This window comes from Haliaeetus albicilla, chromosome 22, assembly GCF_947461875.1.
Source record: "Haliaeetus albicilla chromosome 22, bHalAlb1.1, whole genome shotgun sequence".
NCBI lineage: Eukaryota > Metazoa > Chordata > Aves > Accipitriformes > Accipitridae > Haliaeetus > Haliaeetus albicilla.
In genome coordinates this window covers 16,742,868-16,760,125 of record NC_091504.1, presented here as the reverse complement: position 1 = coordinate 16,760,125, position 17,258 = coordinate 16,742,868, and the positions used below count along the sequence as shown (strand labels likewise).

The 17,258-nt window shown below is 53.6% G+C and overlaps 1 protein-coding gene across 2 annotated transcripts; it reads left to right on the top strand.

The window, feature by feature from the left end:
* Positions 1-1,576: 1,576 nt before the first annotated feature.
* Positions 1,577-12,326, top strand: CLEC19A (C-type lectin domain containing 19A). 2 transcript variants are annotated; one of them, XM_069810051.1, is made up of 5 exons: positions 1,577-1,779; positions 9,365-9,530; positions 10,003-10,096; positions 10,863-10,995; positions 11,763-12,326. In XM_069810051.1, exons 2-5 carry the CDS (start codon positions 9,367-9,369, stop codon positions 11,840-11,842), a joined length of 471 nt encoding a protein of 156 aa, XP_069666152.1. In that variant the 5' UTR covers positions 1,577-1,779; positions 9,365-9,366; the 3' UTR covers positions 11,843-12,326. The 2 variants fall into 2 exon arrangements, with proteins under 2 accessions (XP_069666152.1, XP_069666151.1); XM_069810050.1 differs by lacking the exon at positions 1,577-1,779 and adding an exon at positions 3,421-3,703.
* Positions 12,327-17,258: the final 4,932 nt, after the last annotated feature.

The window sequence follows — 17,258 nt, the reverse complement described above, 5'->3', positions numbered from 1 at the left end:
TGACCTGTGAAATTGCTGGGTGGTAGCCCGTGGCCCCTGCAGTGGCCCAGGCCCATGGCCCGCTCCTCTTCCACGCGCCCCGTGGTGCAGAGCCTTCCCGCGGCCGTGCCGGTCCCCGTTGACTGCTTGGGAGAGGAGCAAACCCGCGCACGCTCCGGCTGCCCTGGCTCAGTCCCTTTTTGCTAGAAGCGGGAGAGTTGCCTTGAGCAAAATAAAGGTGGTATTTGGGGCAAGGACTTGGGGCTGGGTGCTGCGGAAAGCTTTGCCTTTGCTTGTGGCCCTTCAACCTTTGAAACTGGAGGTCGGAGTGATGACAGTCCAGAGCTGGCACGTGGTGGGGGAGGCGGCAGTCATCTCCCTCCCCCCCGTTCATCAAATGCAGCCCAGAATGAAATCCCGTTACCTCCTGTGCTCTTAATATTTTGATTTTTAAGAAGAAAACAATACATGTATATGCCTATTTCACTTCTGTTTGTTGTTTGGCTGTTACAGTTAAGGACAGGTGAGTCTTACAAAGCCAAAAAAAAAAAGCTTAGTGCTTGTTTGGGCAGATGTCGGTGTGTTGGTCAATAGTCCTTGCTGCAGTCCAGGGTGTTTGTGCTCCAGTGTGAAGGTCTGTGTTGTAACTCTGATACCAGCATCCCTGCAGCACGTCTTTAGTCTGGGACCTGCTCTGGTTTACAGTGAGTCACGGGTGTTTCGTTCCCTTCTGCACTCAGAGCATCCCTGTGCACGTTCTCTGTGTGACAGCCAAGTCTGATACGGTGACCCTGCCATCGTGGAAGAGGGAATGCAATGAATACAAGGAAGCTACAAGAGATGTTGTCTCCCCTCTCCATCCAGAAGCCATCTCTCAGCAGCTAGGGGAGGGTAACAGTGCGGACACCCTGCTCCCGGGCAGAGCACAGCACGGCCTTGGATAGAGGATGGCAAAGAAGACCTTGGTCATCTCGTTGGTGAACCATCGCCCGGTGGCTGTGGCTGGGGGTGAGCACAGGTAGGAGCTTACCTTGTTGGTGTGGTCGTGCACACTGTCCCTTGGTGAACGCCTTCGCTTCTCACTGACCACTGCACGTGGCTCCCTGCTGCTCTCTAGCACAGCTGCCGTACAGCGGCAGCACAAAGCGATGGGGACGGCGGTTGCCGCAGGGCTGTCCGTGGGCATCCTCTTTCCGAGCGTGTTGTGGATGCTGGGTTTCAATTCTGTCTCTCTGCAAGGTGGAATTCCTCTTTTGTCCCGCAGCGAGGTCGATAGCAAATCTGTTCTCTGGCTTCCTCCTGGTTCGTCTCATCAATAAATCACGGTGGAGAGGGAGCCCATGGGTGTCTTGGGCAAACACGTGCTGTAGGAGGCCAATCTCTTCCTGTAACTCAAAAAGGCTCAGACAAGGGGCCATGGTTTCAGCAGTCACTGCCATTGACATTAATGTTCTTCCACGCGGGGTCTGTGGGCAGCAGCACGAGCTCTGCGCGTCCATGGAAGATGACCTGAGACCTGCCACGTGCCTTGCTCAAGCACTGGGGCTGACATGTTAACAGAAGGCACTCTTGCTCATGAGGCTGTCCTTGGAGCCAGGAGGTATCTGTTTCACAGGGAGGGGGGGTGTCATGTACATATGATGCCAAAAATTGGCAAGGGAAAGGTCAATAAAAGGAGGATGGAAGCACACCGAGGAGCTCCCGACGTGGAGGGCCATCAGAAAACAGTGTGGGCAGAGAGAGGAGCAAAAAGGCTGAATAAATGAGACGTGGCTGTGCTCCTGGGGCTGCACCCAGCAGGTAAAACGCATCTCATGTTTTGTGAAATCGGAAGGTAACCCAAAGTGTAGCTCTGTGCGCGTGTGCTTTCCCAGTGCTGGGAGCAAAGCTGGTGCCCAGCTGCTGTGCTGGGCACGGAGCCGCTGGCGTGGGGGGGCAGCGTGGGGGGGCTCGGCGCTGCTGCCTGCGCTGCGGGGGGATACTGCTGTGGTGGGTCTTCGTTAGAAACAGGATTAAAATTACTCCGGACCTCTGCTCCCTTTTTAAGCACAAACATTTGTGCTGTGGGAGTAGATTAATATGCTCAAAAAGTTTTGTTCCATAGCTTGCAGATAATTGTTTATCCCATTGGCTTTATCTGGGGATGGCACACAGTTAAGAAGGGAGAAGGCACGCCTTGGCTTCTAATACTCTGAATTCCTTCATTTTTAGTGGTCTGATATATCAATAGGCTTTTCTTTGAGCCGTATAGTTTCAGATCGAGGAATGGAACTGCAAATGGCAGGGGGTAGTTTTCTTAAAAGGTTTTATTTAATGCAAAGAAAATTTAATATAGGAAAGTTGATGGAATGAGTTGCTGTTTCTGGAGTAAGTCCGGGTGCTTTACTATACTGAAAGCTTTGTGTCACCCCAAATTGTTCCTGCTTGAATCTTGCCTGTAAAAACGGGTCATCTCAACTGAAAGACACAGAAAATGCTGAAAATTTTAATCTGTAGCTAAGAATAAAAAGGGGAATCAAGTGTGTTCCTAAGCAGTTCATTTAATACTGATTTAAGGCATAAATTGGACATGGAGCGGGACCACAGAATTTCACAGTACTTGCACCTGTACTGTTTCCCTTACCAGTGCAACAGCTAGAAAAGGACTTTATACCGTATTTTTAAAAATCTGAAGTTTATTTCCAAAAAAACTTTGACCACAGAAAAGAGACATGCTAGTTAATACTGACTGTTTATGATGTTGACTGCTGCCTGATGCCGAAGGTTTTCTGCTGTTACAGGACTGCATCAACCCGGCGTGGACCTCGCAGGTGGGCACAGTGTGAGTTCCTGCAACAGCCTTGGATCCCAGGGCACAGCCGGTGCTTTCCCCTTCCAGCCCGTTGTAGTGTGTCAAAGCGTTGCCTTTCCCCGGTTAAATAAAAAAAAAAAGGGCACAAAATGGGGCAGCAATGGGTAAACCCCACCACTGCATGCCGCACAAAGCCTCGCACGAGGCCGCGCTCCCCCGCAGCCCCGGGGACCCCCTCCACCCGCTCCCCCAGGTGCCCGGCTGCTGCGGCCGCAGCTTCCCCGGCCCTAACGCAGCCCTCGCCTTCCAGCGGCTAACTCTGCCCCGCGTTCGAAGGGCTGCCGGCCTTGCGCAGCAGGGAAAAGGGGCGCGTTGTTTCTTCAGGCACCCCAAGGCGAAGGTCTGCGCCCAGCTCCCCTCTGCGTGGACGGCCGCCAGCGTCCCGGCGGGGCACGCAGCGCGGTTGGGCAGCGCTAAACTGGGGACACGTTATGCCTCGGGGAGCGATCGCGGGGGGTAGGTAAGGGATTTTCTCGCTCACCTGCAGCCTGCGGCGTGTGCCAAAGGCTCTCCGGGAGGAGACGCGCGCCCCCGCACCGGGCCGCGGGTCGCTCGGGGTGGGATGCAATGAGCACGCCAGGGCTCAGCCGGCAGCAGCGGGTGGGGAGGCGTGTGTCACTGGGAGAGCCGCTGCTTTTGGGGGAGGGAGCAGCTCAGCGCCTATATCCACCTCCCCGCCAGCAGCCTCCTCCGGCACAGCCGGGAGGTCCCGGACCGAGCGGCGACCCCTGCAACCGGCTGCCCGCGGAGCTGGGGGAGCACCCCGTCCTCCCTCCCTGGCCATGGGCACTGGGTGGGACGTGTGCGCGCTCCTCTTCGCGGCGTTGCTCGCCGCCCAGGCTTTCCCCCAGACCAACATAAAGATCAGCCAAGGTGAGTGCAAAGCGTTGATTGCGGCTCGGCGTGAAGGTACCCTTAAACTGCGACGGCTTTAGCAGGGAGCGGAGAGCGCATACCTCCGGCAGGGCCAGCAGCTGGCTTTCCCCTTTCTCCGACTGCTCCAGAAATCTCCGACTTTCCTTGAAATCGACTTTCTTCTTCACTGGGGGGACGTGCCAAGAGCAGCCCCAGTCTCTCCCGGGATATTGAAGCTGTTTCTGGGCTGGCTTTGTTTCTGTCTGTACGAGGCTGCGCTTTCGCCTTCAGCGAGGTGTGCTCGCGTGGCACGCTGCTGTGGACCTCCGGCCGTCCCTACCGTGGGTCCGGTGTGGATGGCGGGGGCAGCGGGCAGAAATAACTGCACGGAGGCACATCTGTGAGTGGTGCAGGGCTGCAGCCACACAGCCCAGTAGGACAGGCTGGGGGACCACCGTGGCTCCCCGTTTATTTATTCCCACTTATTGCATGTGAAAAGTGGCCACAAATATGTGATTCCCCCTTATTCCCCCCCTTTTTTTTTTTCTGAGCTGTTGGTGATGGTCACTGCTATATGTCACTTCAGTTTCTTGCAAACTTTTTCACGGAGCTGGTGCAAGTGAGAGTTGCTGCTCCGAGTTTGTTCGCACCCTGTTAGATTTATGTAGGGGTGTGAGCAGAAAGGGACTCCTTAAGTGTGTTCAGTGACTTTGTGAGAAAAAGGCTCGATAGGAGCCCAGCTTTCCTGCCAGATGCCTAATCCGTGGGAGCTTCACCAAAACTAATTAAGGAGGAAAAAAACTCTGCAAGATAACTCTTATCTCTTCGGGCCGGCTGCAGGAGAGCTGCTGCTGGAGTCTGCCATAGCCTCATGACTCCAAACATACCTGGCAGAAGATTTGAAGCTGTAAAACCAGCTTGGTTTCAATATAGGATTTTAAAACCCAAAGCCTTCTGTGTTGAAAGGATGTCGCTTCCAATGTGCTTCAACTGGTGTTTAATATTTTACTAGGAAATTTGTAACACGTGCCTTAAAAAACACTTCGGAGTGTGTAAAATGTTGCCCAGTTTTTTAATGAGCTTCACATCCATCAGTGGATACCATCCCCTCCAGCTCCATGCATCCCCCAGACACATGGAGACCAAAATCCCCCCCCCCGATCTGCTTGTTTTGACGGTGGACACTGAGCCTGAGACTTTTTCATCTCTTAATGAAAGACAAATATCGCAAATAACATGAAGGTGGGATTGTTTGTCCGTAATGACTATAGTGTCAGGGCCTAAGGACGTGCTCCTAAAGCCATGGGTGACCTCAGGCACCCCAGCATCACGCAGCAGCACTGTCTTAGCTCCTGCCCACCAACCCCCCCATTTTAATGCTTATTCTTTGGGTTTATTCAATAAAGAGGCTGTGGGCTGGTGGATGTGTTGAGGCTGTGGTGGGATGGAGCTCTGGCTCAGCTGGCACTTTGAACTGCCCAGCCTCGCCGCAGGCTGCTTCTGCCAAAGCTGTCCCAGGGGGGTCCCGGGGCTCCCCTGTCCCAGCCCTGTCGTCTCACCCATCCCCTATAACTGCCCACTGCTCCAGCAGTGCCCACACGGGGTAAAGTCACGCTGCTGGCGCTCAACTGGTAAGGGGCAACTCGGTGTTGGTGAGGACCAGGATGCTCGTCCTGAGCCCCAGCTGGGCAGCGCTCCCCATCCCTCACTCCCGGCATCACAGCCCTGGGGTACCAGCGGAGGGGCTCTGTGGGCAGCTCTGCCCTGGGAAGGACCCAGCCTTCCATCTGACAGGGATCTCCTCTGCTCTTCTCCGTTGGCATTAACTTCAGACAAGCCTCTCGGGCGGCGATGGACACCCTCCAAACGCAGCTGCTTGCCCAGAGCTGAAGAGGTTCACTTGCTTTTTCAGGTCAGACGGCAGCATTAGCTTATGGATGTGCCAAGGGGGGGTGTTTCAAGACCATGCCTTTCAGTGAGGTGTCTCCTAACGTCTCTAAGATTTTTGGTAAGTCGTCAGCTGTTGATGAAACGGAGCTCTTCAATGCTGCAGCAAGAAGAGCATCTGCTGCCAGCACTGACCTGATCCGATGTGCTGTCCAAAATACTCTGACGGAGCTGCAGTGCCCCAGGAGTCGTCTTTGCACGGGCATCTCTTGCCAACCTTGTCCTAGCCCCAAACTTCATATCTCAAATCTGCAGATCGCTGGAGGTGAGGCAGCATTGCACCTTCAGATGACGCTGTTCAGGGAAAAACCTGCTCTTTGCCAGCTGAGTCAGTGGGAGTCACGCAGTTGGTATTTTATCTTTTCCAGTAGCATCCTGGAATAAAAAAACCTCATGAAACTGGCTGGGATTTTCTCAGTTGATTACTTCTAATTGGAAAGTGGCCACTTGCGGAAGTGAAACTTTTTGGCAGAGCAGTGCCAGCTTCTGCAAGATTTTGACAAGTGATTTTCCTGGTGGTTCTGCAGTGGGTCTCAGCTAGTAAACAAAAAGGGTCCAGTTTCATTGGCACTGACACAAATCCAGAGAGCACAAAACTCTTTTTCTGACCCCAAATTCTTGTTTTCCAGCTTTGCTGAGTTAGTAACAGCTGCCTGATATGAACCTTATCCTAAACCAAGTCTGGACATCTATTTTGCTGGTGCTGCGTTAAAACATGGCCCTGGCCTTAAAACTACTGCACTGTAAATAAGCAAAGGGAGGAAGGATTCTTGCCATCATTTTTCACCAGGAATTTGGGGACAAATGGATGAACTGGCTTGGGGTTGGCAGGAGCTCCCGTCCCACAGGCAGTGGCTGTGCTGCTCCTGCCCTGTGCAGAGGAGCTGATGCTGCTGGGGGTGATGTTTTGCTGGGATGCTTAAAAGCGAGGATCTGGTCTAAATAGCCCCAAAATGCTTTCCCTCTCTCATTTTAGAGCAAAATGCCATCGGCAGCTGCTGGCTTGGGTTATGAGGTTTTCCTGCAGAGCCATGAGTGGGCTCCTATACTCACAACCATACATCTGATTTCTTATGGCCTTTCTGCTAAAAATAGCCCCCAAACACTCCAGATAAAGCAGCACCCCCAATTGTTCCTGCCTGTAAAACTGGGAGCAATAGTTTTCCTCCAAAGAGACAGCCAAAGCCTCTGATCCTGACCTAACAGAAAAAGATGCTAATTAAATGCTGACCTCCCATATTTTCCTTTTTGGTATATTTAACCTTAAATTCCTTCAGGCACCTCTGGTTCACTGAAGCTCGTCAAATTAATGCTACCTAATGGGAAGCAGTATGGAATAACAAAGAAGGACTGTCTCTATCTCTGACTCTGTTTCGGCCGCTCTGAACAAAACGAGGGTGATTTTCCCAGGCAATCGGGGTGCTGATGGACCTGGCTTGGAGCCAGGCCACTGGGACACCCGCTGCAATTAGCACTCGGGAGCGAAAGGCCCCGTTTGCTGGGGATGCTGCTGGGTTAAGCCCTGTGAATTTTGCCACCATGCTGCTAGAGGTGAAGAGTTTGTCGAGGCGCTTCACAGCCTCTATAATAAAATCCCAGTTGCTGGGGGAGCTGGCAGCGCCTGTCTGCCGCAAACCCCCAGGGTGCCCTCGGCAGGAGGGAGCAGCGACCTGGAGTTGCTGTGAGCCGGGACCAGATCCCAGGCCTGCCCTGAGTGGGGGGATATGCCTCATCCGTGACTCTGCAGTGAAGCTGAAGCCTTGTCCTGTGGGTTTGACCCTCTGCCCTTGCTCTGCTTCGCTTTTGGTGGGGACAGGGACCCCTGGCCAGCATCATGGTGGGAGGAGGGCTTGGCTCCTGGGAAATCGCATCGGTTCTCGGCATTCCTAGTCCTTCTGCTCTATTGCTACAATGGAATAATTTGCATTTCCCAGGGCTGTTCTGAGGTTTTTCCCAATGCAAGGATGGTCAGGTGTGCATCGGTGAGCTGAAGCCTGCATTGCCACTGAGCTGGCTGCAGCTTGGCCACCCTCCCCTAAAGCTATTCTGCTCATTTCCAGCCCTGTGTGTCTTATCTGTTTTCCTCCGCAGCCCATAACTAGTGCCGATGAGGACAGGAGAGCCCCTCAAGCCCCTCGCTGCTCTCGGCAGGTTTGTTGCTGTGGGGTGCAGAGCTGCTCCCAGGCACGGCTCCTCCAAAGGGAGTTGCTGGGGGTCCCCAGGTGGGGTGATGGGGTGACAGCCCCGTGGGGCTCGGCAGTCGGCTTGGCCTCTGCGCCTTGCTCAGGAGGAAAAAAAGGCCCTTTGTGTTAGTGGTTTGTCGCCTAGGAGGGAGGTGTGACAGGAGGGACCCAGGATCTGGCTGGTGGCTGTTTGTAAAACACTGAGAGATCCCCAGGTGGAAAGAGCTGATGAAAAATAAAATTATCGCCCGGAGCTGCCAGCACTGGCATGGGGAAGGATTCAGCTCCACGAACACAGCTGCTTTGAATTCACCTTGCCTCTCCTTTTCATCACGCCGGTGCTGCCCTCGCTGCTCCCATGTCCCATGCTGCTGCTGGCAGGGTTTTGCTCTCCCCACCCTCGGGGAAAACCATTCCCCCCTTGGCCCCTCAGTACCAGAGGGGCCCGTAGCACCACCCTGACCTTTCCGGGCTTGTGCCTGTTCCCTGCTTAGATAGTTTCATGGCACCTGATGTGTGCCATAACCCCCTGCTCCCCTCACCCTGCCCACCTCCCCGCTCGCTCCAACCATGGACCGGGACCCCATGGGGATGCGGGAACTGGCTCTGGGGGAGCCGGCAATTCCCCAAGGCTCAAAAACCAGCAGCTGAGAGAGTTGAGCCTACGTGCCACGAGATTTGGGGGTTACGCGTGCGTTAGCGTTGGGCGGCGTGTTGTGTGTGTGCTGCAGCCTCCTCGCGAGCGTCGGGGGGAGCGTGACGTGGAGGAGGTCAGAGGGACGCGTTAACGCCGCCCCAGTGTTTACACAGCGGCAACTGCAAAGGCTCCAGAAATGCGTCCTGCCCCCAGAATGGCCTCTTTTGGGGTAACTTCCCCGCTGTGCTGAAAAGCGGTGAGGGAGGAGGAGCGGCTCGGTGGGCCCCAGCTCTTATCTGGCGGTGGGAAGCAGATAGGCTGGCACCGCTCCTGGCGGCGTGCGCGCCTTGTCCGGCTATTTACGGGGCTGAAACCCAACCCCTGCGTACATGCACGCCTGCGTCCGGGGACACGGGGGACGGTGGGGGGCTTTGGTCAGCGAGGGGCTTTGGTCGGAGGGAGGAGGTGCAAGATGTCCTTGCAGGAGGGCAGAATGCAGCCCTGACCCCACAGCTCCTGGCCGTCAGCTCCCATCCCAGCACGGCAGGTCTGGTAGTGCCTGGTAGAGGCGAGAGGAGCCCTTATCACTTTTTGCCCAGTAGCGAAAGTCAGCGCCTTTATTTTAAGCACCCACCGCCTAAACCGATGTTAAACTGGCTTGAAAAGGCCCTCCTGGTTTAGGCAGATGCTAAAACCGGGAAACCCATGGCTTTTGCAAAATTTGTTTGGGCTTCTGCAAACTTTTGCACGTCTTCTGCAACAGTTGGTTTTTCCACGCGTGCGTTTGGTGGTTATTTGCCTGGGTGAAGCGGGGGGGAGCAGGGCTGGGCACTGCTGCCTCCGCTGCCTGCTCAGCTGCCCGGCCACACTGCTTCATCCTCAGCTGCTGGATGTCCTCTGCTCTGCCCCCAGCCATGCCGGAGCCTGTCCATGCCTACTCCTGCCCACTCTTCTGGACTGAGTACGAAGGCCATTGCTACCGGTACTTCCCCATCAACAAAACCTGGGCTGAAGCTGACCTCTATTGTGCCGAGTTCTCCATCGGCATCAGATCAGCCAAGCTGGCCTCCATCCACAGGTGAGGAATGCAGAATCTTGTCATCCCACCCTGGCACGGCCTGGGGAAGAAGGAAAATGGGGACAAAGTCCCATTCCCACAGCACAACCTCAGAGCCAGCTGCAGGCTCGTGTCCAAGCCTGAGCATCCCTCTGCAGCAGCAACTGGGTCACGTCTGATGCACTGGGCACACAAAGGCGATGTAAAAAATGCCTTTTCCTGGGCTGGCAGGAAAACTGCCGTAGTATGCCCTGAATTCCCCAAAACTGCTTGGAAAAAGGGTAGACATACAGCATGATTACATGGGCTTCCCCCCCACGCCCTCTGCCCCAGCTCTCGCCCACACTACACACCTCTTGCACAGACCAGTCAAAGTAATCAACAGCAATTAGAAGAAGGGAACCCATTTGGCCATGCCGTAGGGCTTAGGGGCATGCCTGACTATTTGCTTGACGTACCCCCTCAGCGGCTTCGTATTGCTCTGTTTTGCCAGCTGGGAAGAAAATGTCTTTGTGTACGACCTGGTGAACAGCCGCGTGCCGGGCATCCCCACCGACATCTGGACGGGGCTCAATGACCTGCGGCAGGTGAGAGCTCCCCGTAATCATGTGGGAAATGGCTTTGAAAAATTCACTTCCCTATGTTTTCCCTCTGGAAAGCCACTTGGTTTTCTTCTTCACTCCTGATAGCCCCATTAATTGGGTGGTGGCATAGGGTCTGTTGTGCAGTGCATGGGGGAAAGTTGTCATTTCATCCCATCCAGTCTGCAGTTAAAAGAAAGGTGTTACTAGAATTAATAGATTAACAATTACTAATTATTCACATCATATTTCATTAATGGATTAATAGAAAGAGTATTGTACTGCTGGTCCAAGAAGAGCAAATAAACTGATAACATCTCCAACGCCAAAAATCATGAAGTTTCATTGCTTTCTTGTGAAACTCTGCAACTTGTCAAAGCTGACACGTTGGAAATATACAGTCTAACATGTAACAAAGAAAAATTGAGACCATCAGGAGAACAATCCCATGCCAGTAAATTTTTTGTAGATGTCAGGAAAGGAATGGAAAAGAAAAAGAAAAACAACACAGAATTGGGTGGGTGTGTTAAAAAATATATGGGTTTAACTTCTGGGCTTCCCCTTGTGCGAATGCTGTGAATGGTAGGGCTTTCGAAGGTAAGTTTTCAGTTGTAAAACCCAAATGTGCTTTTTGGCCTTTGCTGAGCGGTAGCAGTATCTCCCCGTGTCCCCGGGCTGTGTGGCACCAGGGATGGGGTCTGGGAATGGGACCCCCCCCACACCTCGGACATGGCTCTGCGATCACGGCCTTTCTCTGCTCACCCCACACCAGGAGGGTCACTTTGAGTGGACGGACGGCTCCTCCTACGACTACCACTACTGGGACGGCAGTCAGCCCGATGACGGGATCCACTCCATCCCGGAGGAGGAGGACTGCGTGCAGATCTGGTACAGGCACAGCAGCGGTGAGTGTCGCACCGGGCAGCGAGAGCACCTGAAGTCTGACTTGCATGTCAATAAATTCAATCCACTGTGGCTCGTGCTTTTCTGAAGAAGTTGCTGGCGGGCTGAGGATTTGCATTTTAATTTTTTGTTATTATTTTCTTTTTTCTTTGCAGAGAAGGGATGTGTTTTCTCTTTCACCACGTACATACACACACACACTCACTTTCTCTCCACGCACAGCCCATCTCCCTCTCCCATAGCAGCGGCAGGAGGGGAGCATCACTTACTTTGAAGAATTACTGAATTTAGCCAAAGTTTCCGATTTTCCCCTCCCACAAGCAGCCTGTGGAAACACCCCTCAGTTTGCCAACTTTTCCCTCCCTCCCTCAGGCCAGGGCCATCTCGCTGAAGCGGGGCAAGACCCTGCTTGTCCAAAAATCCCACTTCACACCCTCATTTCCAGTGAGACCAGTCAGGTGTATTGAGAGCTTGTGAACATACCTAAATGTCCTGTCCACTTGCGACCTGGTGATATTTTGGGCGGTATGGGACTGTGTTTGCAGCTGCCTCCCTGCTCCCCCATTTGAGCTGGGGCCAGGCGTCCCTGCCAGCATCCGCAGGATGGGGATGGGGATACTGGGAGGGGGCACAGCTGGGAGCAGCCCAGCTGGGAGGACATCCAGGGAAAGCCTCCCGCAATGGCAGGAGGTCCCAGTCCCGAGGGCGGCGCACGGTTGCCTTCTCATACCTTTTTTCAGCTAACGCCTTGGGGTTTTTTTGGGGGTAGCACTGCGCTCCTGGAATGACAACGCCTGCGGCAGAGCCTTCCCCTTCGTCTGCAAGATCCCCTCGCTGGCCCTGGACTGAGGCTGCTGGCGCTGCCTGCGCCCCCCCCTCATTTTGGGTCACCTCTCCAGCCACGCCGGGGAAGAGCGGCCAGGACATGGCACGGGTGGCGAGAGCTGCGGAGCTGCTCGACGTCCCCAGCCAGACCCCGGCTGCAAAATCCCCCCTGGGAGTGCTGGGGGGACGAACCTGGCGCTCACCCTCCCCACGGGCAAACGGCGGTGGGAGCTGTGTTAAACAGCGAAGGAGCCCCCCAAGCCTGAGCCTGGCTTTGGGTTTCAGATCAACTATCGCAGCGTATTAGAGGAAAGCCATGATTTTATCAATACACCAAACTGTTAGCACCAAAAAATAGCTGTGTGTAGGAAATGATTTTGCCCGTTGATCCATGAAGAGCGGAGGAAAAGTGTTATTTTCTGTTAAGTTATGCAAAATGCCTCTTGTGCGCGTTATTTTTCTCTCTGCTAAAATAAACTGCAAACAGCAGGTGGAGGCTCCTCCGTCTTTCTAGCGCTCAGGTAGCAGCGACTCCCCAGGGACGTGGGGTCTCATGTGAAAGGAGCTGTTTTTACCCCAATCTGCTCTGTATTAAAAAGGTGTGTTGGGGGGGAGCGGATGCCTGGGAAGGTTTATTTTATTGACCCCAACCGGGTTTTGGGGTCCCCCGGGGCAGCCCGTGTGCACACCCTGCCCTTCGCCCGGCCCCCATCAGCCACGCGGCATCGCTGCGTGGGGTGCACGGGGCCGCACAGCACCCCACACCACCCACAGTGGGTGAGCAGGGTTTGGCCCTGGCTGCTTTGGGCTGACTGAATTCCAAGGAAGGCGGGTGAAGGGTTGATGAGCAGCAGCTGAGGGTCAGCTCACCCTCACAAACCTTTCCTGGGTGGGGAGAGCTTGCGGCTTTCGGTGCAACCCTGTTTCCTAGGGAGGTGATGCTTTTTCCTGTAGTCGTTGCTGGTGTCCTCCCGTTCTGCCTTGGCACCGCAGAGGTACTTTTATCTGGCAGGTAAATCATTTTTGGGGAGGTGCGTGTGATTGTGGCAGCCTCAGAGTGCCTTGGTTGAGTTGCTCAGCAGGGAGATGGGACCCTCCTCCTTGCACGTGGGTGAATTTGCAGGGCTTGGGTGCAAGTGGGGCTGTGATGGTGCCCGGGCACAAGAGAAGGGCAGCCCTATCGAGGCAAAAACATGCTTCTCCCTCAGGGGACACGGCCGCAAGGGCACTACTGGACCCAGTCAGATGCAATAAATCCAGCGCTCCCTGGAGAGCCCCTGCAGTGTGACCTCTGGTCCCACACAGCCCCGTGGCGTCCAGGTGGCTTTGCAAGAAGCCCTGTGCAGAGGGGGCTGCCTCCCCCTCCGGCCCCTTGCCCTTTCTCGGGAGTGAGGGGTCCCTTTTGTCCCTGCTCTGGTAAAGCCCCAGGGTCTCGAAGCACCAAAGCAGCTGGGACAGCCCTAGGCTGCCCTGTCTCAGCTGCTGCCTGCAAAGATGAGTAAAAGCATCCTCATAAAATGGTTGGGTCTCCCTTGATGTCACCATTTTAGAAACATAAAATTTCAAAACTTAGACTTTCCAGAGTGATTACACTGGATACAATGAGGTAAATAACTGAGGCTCTACTGGGAGCTTGAAACTGCTTCTTCAGGTGTCAGCACAGATTTCAGCTAAAATACGTTTCCACTTAGAGAGAAACTGCAGAACTTGGTGAGGGTAAAGGTGGTGTTGTAAGTGGAATGTGTGTTGGAGCAGGTTTCTAAAATAAGGAAATATTGTCATCCCTGATTATGTTTTTTTTATATATATAAAAATATTTTTATTTTAAATATATATAAATGGATAATACATATAAATAAAACTATATTATTTTTAATGGATTATATACACACACACACACAATCCATATATTTATATGGAAAGCAAGCATAGTTTTCAGTCCTGGACAGGAGACAACACTGAATGTGGTTTCTGAAGGCTTTTGCTTCATCTGAAAACAATAAATTACGTATAGATGATAACAGTCTATGAAGAAACCAGCTATAAAAAAAAAATGTTCTTGGATCCATCAAGCTAACAAAATGTCGACATATAGGATCTGATTTGAGGAACCATTTTGGTCTCTGCCCCAGACGTCACCCGTGGACGGGTCCCGTGCCCGCTGCCGGCACGAGGACAGCAGGGTCGGGCATCCGCGTGGCACGGGACACGTGTCTGATCGACTCCTGGTTCTGAGTGCCGATGCTGAAGGGTGATCCTGTCTCCGTGGTGGAGATGGGCCGTGCCGCAGGGGACCGGAGCCAAGGCAGCCCGCACAACCCCCTGGGACTTGGCCGTGCCCAGAGCCCATCACCCGGACGGGGAGGGTCGGGGTGCTGGAGGGGCGGCTGCCCCCCTGCGTGATGCTGCTGCACGGTGCCAAGCTCTGCTCCGGGCTCCAGGCTGCCTCTCCCCGGTTTCTTTTCCTTGTTCCTCCCATGTCCCCTGTTCAGAAGAGCTGGGAGTTCAACCCAGCTGGGGCTCGGTACGCCTCAAGCCAAAACCCTCTTTTTTTTTCCTGCAAGTGGCACGAGATGTTTCAAAAGAAAGGTTAAAACCTTCCCTTGGGAAAGTGTTTGAAGACTTGGGCCCTACTGTGGCTAAAAATATTGCTAATGGGGAAACCTATGAAAGCTGTCGACTCCAATTAACATCTTCATTTCCAGGTAAAAAGAACTGAACATGCATGACCTGAAAGTCAGGAACAAAGTTAATAGGGGCTTTGTTTTGCAACCCCCCCCAGATTTTTCCCCAGGCTCCAGGGTCCTTACTTAAAAAACAACACTCTCTCCTCACTAGTGTCTTCTGTTTCACAGTAATCAAGTAAAATTCAGAAAACAACAGGAGTTTTCACCTCCTTAATGAACTTCTAGTGGATCTGGTGAGGTCATTGCTCGATGGAAGATGGGACGTGCCCTTTCCCTCGGCATGGACGGTCCCAGGCTTTAGGTGGCCGAGAGGAGCTCCAGCGCTTCAGGCTGAACTTTTTTATTTTATTTTTCTGTACTCCTTGTCCCATAACCCCTAACTCCTCTGTTTTCTTGAATTTCTCCATCCTGACTTGCCATATGGTGCAGGCAGTGGGAAACCTGGCAGCGGCAGGACTCTCCCACGCCTCTCCTGCACATCACTTGCAAGTAACTGATGCCTGAGGGTCCTTTTATGTCAGTGAGTTTTTTAGGAGCTGAGTATCTTCCTTTGTAAAGCATGAAAGTTGGGATAAGCCTGAGCAGTGTGTGATGTAGCCTGGGAGTGAACAAAAATAATTGTCTATTGGTGACAAATGCCTTCACCTTCCTATACCCTGTTTCTTGGTCTGTAGAGACAATATTGCCCCCAGCCTCGGGCAGAGAGTGGCCCTGGCATGGCAGGCGGGAGCGATGGGCTGCCTGCACCATTTGTCTTTTGATTCCTTTTTTTTTCCCTACTATTATTATTCTTTATTTCCTGAAATACACTGCTGGGATGTCCAGGGGTGTGAGCTGCAAAGACAAGTGCTGAGCTGTCAGCAGCTTACCGGGGCACACCGGTGTTGCCAGCCGGCAGCAGCCTGCCCTGGCGCTGGCAGCCTGGTGATGATTTTCCTCCCTGGTTTCTAATCTTGACTTCTCAGACAGCTGGCTGGGCTGGGCTGAGCTGTCCTTTCCTCTATTAATTTGGTAAGATTTTTTTTCCCCTGAAAATTACTGGGAGGATTGCACAGCTGAATGGAGAGCTTTTTCTTGTGCATCTCCTTTCCTCCCGCCCTGGTTTCCCTTGGTTTTAATTGCCTGAGTAGCGGCGCAGCTCCTGCCCTGAGGCGAGGAGGCTGTAGAATGGTTCCCGTTCACAGGGAACAAAAATATCTCAGGGCCAAAAAAAAAGGCTTCCAGCAGCTCAGTGAGTAAATTATAGACGTTTACTGGCTGTAGCAGTGAGGTCCATCACCAAAAAACCCCCCCAAACCACAAAACCGTATGATAAATGATGTTACCAATCTGTGCGACAGTGTTAGCGTTAAACCTGCCAGCTTAGCGCATCCCAAACCGGTGCGGCAGGGAGAGACAGAGCAGCGGGCCGCGAGCGAGGCAAGCAGGATTTGGCCCGGCGCTGTGTGGCTCCCAGCAGGCGTTGGCTTAACTGAGGTGTTCCTCCCGTTCTGCAGGAGGGTTTTCCCGTCCCACCTCCCACCAGCTGCTCCCAGGGAACGAGCAGGATGGCAGGAGCCGGCAGGGACAAACCTGCTGGGAAACCCATCTCCGTCCAGGCACGGCTCAGCCTGGCCACCCCGCGGGCGGGCAGGGGGCTCAGCTGAGACGGCCGTCAAGAGAAGGGCCGGAGGCGTGATCGAAGGTGGATTTATGAACCCTGCAAGCTGCTGGTGTGTGCGGGCACCTTAATTAATTGCAAAAGCTCGGGGAAACTTCAAGCAGCCCCGGTTCCCTCCCAGAGAGGCTCATTGCTGCCGGGGGCTCCTCCAGCCTGGGGGACCCTGGGACGGGGCTGGCTCAGGACAGGGGCCGCCTCATGCCAGCATCAGGGCCCATTTCACTGTTGATTGCTCCTCATTGGTACCCCAAAAGTCTCCCCCATTTTTTTTGTGGCCAAGGATTTCCAGGCTTTCTGCAAGAACTGCCTCGGTGGGGAGCGCTGGCCATGGGTCCGCAGCCCTGACGCCCTTTTGGCACAGGGCTCTGTGGCACAGCCACCTAAAAAAGGACGGTAAAGTTTTTTATTCGCCGCTTTTGCTTTGTGGGGGCTCGGTAACTTGGCTGGAAACTTTCATTCCTGGGTGCAAACTGTCAGAGACACTGCTGATCAGAAGTAAAGGGCAGATCTAACGAGAGTGTGATTCCTGCTGGGGTTTCTGCTCGTAAAACCGGTCAGCCTTGAAGGCCACGGAGCCAAAGCGCAGGTGATGGGAGAGAGAAATGAATCGCAACTGGCACCGTGAACGTGAATCCCCTGGAGTCAGTTAGCGAGGGTGGAGCTTTTTTTTGGGCAGATTGCCGAAAGAGCTGATACTCCTCAGCAATACCGGGTTGCTGTCCCCAAATAAGGTCCCGGGTGCCACGCTCCTGCTGCGTTGGCAAAATGTATTTGGTAATCTGCAAAGAAGTCCGGTCCAGCTCTTGGGGTTACCATGGCAACTAGATATTTGCTCATTTGTATTTCCTGAAAATTATGCTGGGCTGTTGATTGCATCGTTTGTGAAGCTCTTTGTCAGGAGGCTGATAGATTGTTGTTTGTCAGGGCTGTATGGGAGTGACGGGTGCTGTCGTTAAGCAGATTTCTGAATGGGAACTTTGCTGGAGCATGGCGTGTGTTATAACTGCATCCCTCCTGCTGAAACCCAGTAACATAACCCCTGGCCTAGGAAGCGTGTGCTTGCTCTGCTAATCCCCTCTGACGTCCATTTGTA